Source organism: Mytilus californianus, unplaced genomic scaffold (assembly GCF_021869535.1).
Source record: "Mytilus californianus isolate M0D057914Y unplaced genomic scaffold, xbMytCali1.0.p SCAF_7, whole genome shotgun sequence".
Lineage (NCBI taxonomy): Eukaryota > Metazoa > Mollusca > Bivalvia > Mytilida > Mytilidae > Mytilus > Mytilus californianus.
The window spans coordinates 94,402,433-94,408,007 of record NW_026262723.1 but is presented as its reverse complement, the minus strand read 5'-3'; the positions used below and the strand labels follow the sequence as shown (position 1 = coordinate 94,408,007).

The 5,575-nt window shown below is 31.2% G+C and overlaps 1 protein-coding gene across 1 annotated transcript; it reads left to right on the top strand.

The window, feature by feature from the left end:
- On the top strand, nucleotides 1–3,195 carry LOC127708696 (toll-like receptor 4). Its single transcript, XM_052213813.1, has one exon. The coding sequence runs from the start codon at nucleotides 132–134 to the stop codon at nucleotides 1,353–1,355; it is 1,224 nt and encodes a 407-aa protein (XP_052069773.1). The 5' UTR covers nucleotides 1–131; the 3' UTR covers nucleotides 1,356–3,195.
- The last annotated feature ends 2,380 nt before the right edge of the window (nucleotides 3,196–5,575 follow it).

Genomic DNA, 5,575 nt, shown 5'->3' with positions numbered 1-5,575 from the left:
TAGAATATCTAAATGTTTCAAACCAGAACTACATATCTACCAAATTTAACTTGGATCTCGTCTTTTCAAAAAGAAACAAATTGAAACATTTTGATTTAGCTAATAATAAGTTTACATCATGTGCCGGAACTATGAGTGGTTTATCTAATTTAATAATGCTGAATTTTTCTGGATCATCATGTTCTGATTTAGCGGTGGACTTTTTCAACTTCTTTCCAAGTCTACAGAAACTTGTTTTACAAAAAGCGGACTTGAGATCCGTGATACCAAAGGAAAGATATTCAAAATTACTTTATAATATGTTGAATCTTTCATACGTTGATTTCACGGGAAATGGAATTGAATTGATCAATACGAAACTTTTTACTAAACAGAAAAGATCATTGGAAACACTGATTCTAAGAAATAACAAACTCCCATACGTTCCTATAAATGTCAAAGATTTCCCTAAACTTTCCACCTTGGATTTAAGATCTAACAAAATAGAATATTTTCCAGAGAGCATCATGAATGAAATAGATGAAGCTTTAAGACAGACTGAAAGAAAGCATTTAATGATTTACCTTTTCAAGAATCCAGTAAAATGTAACTGTGAAACTCTTACGTTCCTTGAATGGTTAAATGAAAGAAAGATATTTTTTGACAATGTTGCAAACTATACCTGTCAATATACCGATGGAAGCTTAACTACCACATCATGGACATATCGTAACCTACAAACAATTCAGGTAAGTTGTATGGCAAAAACATGGCTATTGATTTCTGCTCTTCTGACATTTTCTCTCGTAGTACTAATTATGATAGTCGCATGGTCGTATAAGTATAGAATGGCACTTAAATATTGGTATTACAATATTCGTCGTAAATACAGAATACTTCATGATAGTGATACAGAGATTGAAAGGCGTAAATATGACGCATTCGTTGCCTATCATCAATCAGATTATAAAATTGTTAAAACAAAAATTGTGCCATTTTTGGAAGGCAAAAAGGGTCTGAGTTTGTGTATCCACCAACGAGACTTTTTATCAGGATTATATATTGCTGACAATATTATGGATGCCATGAAGAATAGTAAAAAGATATTAGTCTTGATAACAAAGAATTATCTTGAGAGTAAATGGGGGAAATTTGAACTAGACATGGCAAGAATGCAGATATTTCAAGAAGACAGAAATCTGCTTATTACAGTAATGATAGAAAACATACCACCTTCTAAAATGCCGAAGTCGTTACTTGATATCTGGGAACGCATCACGTGTATTGAATCTGATGATAGTTTCTGTAATGAAATGATTCCTACAGAAGGCTTACACGCATGGAAGCAACTGTATGAATCTATAATAAGTTTATAAGAAGTCGCTATTCGCCATAACTTTGGAATAACATTAAGCAAAATATTAGGAAAACAACAAATAAACCTTCAATAACCTTAAGTTATCGAAAGACAGACAAAACAATGGACAAAAAAGATAATAAAACCCACACCAGTACATAAAACACATGTAGACAGTAACCTAAATATAGAGGAAGTCGGGTCCCATATCAACTGAGTGAATCCATGTTCCTAGTAGTAACCTATTTGTCAAGCTGTAATGGCATTTCAAATCATTATAAAACCAAACCAAATCAACCAAACACTTTTTCTTTGAACTGTAAACTATGAATACTAGTACTGTAACTTTATTTAACTGAAGTTATTTACACTTGAAGAGCACCAAAAGCTTACGTTTGAATTTATTTTGACTTCGTTTTGCTCAATAGTTATAGTAGTCTTTTTTTATTTTGTTTCAATACATATTTTTATTTTCGTTTTTTTTTATTTCATGGTTATTTAAAACATGGTTTTACGTTCCTTAATTTCATTTTTGGTTTATTTTATTCGGACTTTCGTAAATTCCTATTTTTTTGCCATGGAGCGTTTTCACGTTTAAACGTTAATGCACAAACGATAACAACAGCCCAAAAGGATAAGTTTTAACAACGAACACATAGCTACATCATTATAAGGTTTCATTTAGTTTAAAATGTCATAGTAAGTCTAAGGGTAATCTCCATGACTGTAATATTTTTTCTGTCTATAAAGAAATAACATCAGAAATGTGGTGCAAACTGCGCGGGTTATTTAAAAGTGTGCACTGCATTTTTTAGTTTATTTCGAATAGACAGAACAAATATTGCAGTCATTCCTTTAATAATTTAATTTTAAATTCCATTTTCAAGGAGAAAATCATGAAAAAAAAACGTGAATGACGTCACGGTCACATGACAAAATTATGTCTACGAGCTGATAGACAAAAAACTTTCAGCCAATCAGAAGACGTGTTACATCCAAATTTAAATTATTCAAAGACAAAATGATACGAATCTATGTATATGCGTTATGTAAATGAATGTAATATGAAATATGAAATACAATTACATTTCTATGTATGAAAAATTTTTTTGAGTACAATGTAGAACAGTTGTGTAACATTTCAGAATGTATTGTCTATACCTCAGTTGTTTATAGTATTATGTCTAAAATGTTATATATTATGATGATCAGTGGAAAAATACTTTTACAGCAAGAGGCATTAAACTTCGTACATATAACTCATTTAGAAAAGATTCGAAAATGAAACGTATTCAATTTGTAAATTTCCAATGCCATTTACAAATTGGATTCATTTTGATGTTATTTCCACCATCAAGAATCGAAACAGGAAGATTTAAAAATAAACTTTTACGAAGTATAGTGACACGTGTAAAAATATTTTCGAAGATGAATTCCATGTAGTTTTAACAAGTCGATTATTTGACGATATTAAGGAAGATTTATTTTATGTTGGTTTAATGTCTCTAAATGATCAACGGATATTAGCAATTTTATTTTTAGATATCAATTTGATTCGTAGCTGTGCAGAAACCTGTTTAAATGTCTTATTTATATAGAAGGTGAAATATTATATTGTGTAAATAATGTATATATGCATTTTATAATAAACAGATTCTTTGTACTGATCTAATGTCATTGCCACTTATAATTATTATAGAATGACTCTCTTTATATGTATATGGTTACCCTTACGCAATGTTGTTCTTTGTATCATTGGGAGATGAGACGTATTGTAATGAATTGATATAACATTTTCTATTCACACCGTACCAATTACTTAGTCTTATGATTAAACGCTTTTACTTATTTTTTTTCAAGTGATCGTTGTGATTTTGTGTCTTGAATTGATAGACCATATCCACTATATTTGCCACTCGGGTAAACATTCAATGGATGAATACGAACTCTTTAATATGGAGGTAACAAAGTAAATGTTTTGTTCGATCAAGCAATTCTGCATTTTATTACATGTATATTTAAAAAGTGAAAAAGTCAATCGCTTGAAGACAATGTAGTCAGTTTCAGAATGAGTTTTTATATTAAGGAAAATGATCTAAAAATAATGAGATGTGGTATGATTGCCAATGAAACAATCAATCAGAGTCCAAATGTCGTAGCAACTATATGTCACCGTACGACCTACAACAGTGACCGAACCCATACCGCATAGACGTCTATAAAAGGCCGCAACATGACAAAATGTAAAACAATTCAATTGAGAAAACCAACGGCCTGATTTACGACAAAACAATAAACGAAAAACGAATATGTCAGAAAACAACACACGACAAACACTGAATTACAGGCTTTTGACTTGGGACAGGCACATACAGAATGTGTCTGGATTAAACATGTTGATGACTGATCAATCCTTCATTACCTTGGACACTGGTTTAATGACAAAACAAAAGAACACAGTTAAGAAATTAACGGAAAATAATGGATTAAGTATACTTTAGTGAGTCCTACTATGATGCCAACGAGTAAAGAGGAACAACTCAATTATTTTCGTATTTGAAAAAAGTGATATAAGGGAAACATGCATTAATCGAAATAATGGTTTCACAAATGAATATTTAGCATTTTCAAATTAACACACATTTTATTTGTTACGTAATGTTTGAATGAAAGAAAACCAATTTGTCAGTTAATTACACCACTTTCAGGAATCGCTGATCTTCAAATATAGATAGCACTTTTTACACTTCTTGTAATTCAGAAATTATAAATATTTTATTTCCGAAGGATAGCTATTTACGTCAGAAGAAATAGGCATTATATTACTGTAGGCGTAGTGATTACAATTAAATTTTCTGTTGTATACTAAGGATATTAACGAAAATATCCCTCTCAAATGGATTATATTCTACAGAATGTCAATGTCAATGTATATGAAACATCGGATGGTAACTTTTTTGTCTAAATGTCTTGAATAAATATGTATTTTCATATAAATTAACTATGTTTGTTAACTATACGGACTTCATATACAGGAGTGTGCTCCTTACGCAGAAAGTGCTCCAACAAAGTTATGAGGAGGACAGATTAAAAATGACACTCCGTAAATTTTACGGACACCATCACGAATTGGTTGATCCATACGATGTGTCTTTGTCCAAACTAACTAAGGACATTTTTACCACGTGTTAGATTGTGGTTTGTCATTACGTCGTCTGATCTTTTAATTACCGAACGTGACTTATTCCCGATTGTGACTGTTTTGCTGAGTGTGAAACCGCATTGCTATAAGACGTGTCACCGTACTTTTCTATCCCAAATTCATGTATTTAATTTTGATGTTATATTTGTTATTCTCGTCGGATTTTGTCAAATGTCTTAACGTCTTTTCTGTTATATTCGTGTGTTATGGTAAAGATAATTAATCACCCCCTTCATTTATTAGATTTTAGTTTGGTTCAACGAAATTTATACGATATATTTGGTTTACAGTTTGATTCAGAAGAAACATCGACATAGCTAGATAATACAATTAATTATCTAATTACTACCACAATTTGATATTAATAAGTATTGTAATTTTCATTGTTATTAATAAATGTAATGTCAGTATTACAAATCTTATCTTGAATCAATCCTAATCCTATCTTATTTTTGGGAAATATTTTTACAAATTCAAATGTGACGTCACTTTGTGTGTTTTTTTTAGAATTTCAAATGTGCCGTCACTTTGTGCGTTGAGGCTTTGGCTAACTCGGCTGTATATTTTTATGTGTTGGATTAAGTTGTTTTATGTAATGTATCCGTTTTTATTCTGTAGTTAGTCCCCACTTCGGTTTTATCATGTATATCTATTATATAGTCATTTTATAAAATTTACTGTTTGCAAAATTATAAATTATTCTAAATAATAAGGATGTTCTTGTCCCAGGCAGAAAACCCTGGCCGTGTTAGGCGCAACTTTTTGGAAGTTTTGGTCCTCAGTGCTCTTCAGCTTTGTACTTGTTTTGGCTTTCAAACTTATTTTATCTGAGCGTCACTGGTTGGTCTTGTGTGGACGAGACGCACGTCTGGCGTATTGAATTTTAAGCCTAGTACCTTTTGTTAGCTATTATTCGTGTGTTTCTTTGTCCTATATGTTCTCCCATTTATTTGTATTGTGGTCCTGTCATGTGATGTTGTCGTTTTGGTGTTGTGTTTGACGTTGCCATAAAAGCGGGAGGTTTGGCATGCCACAAA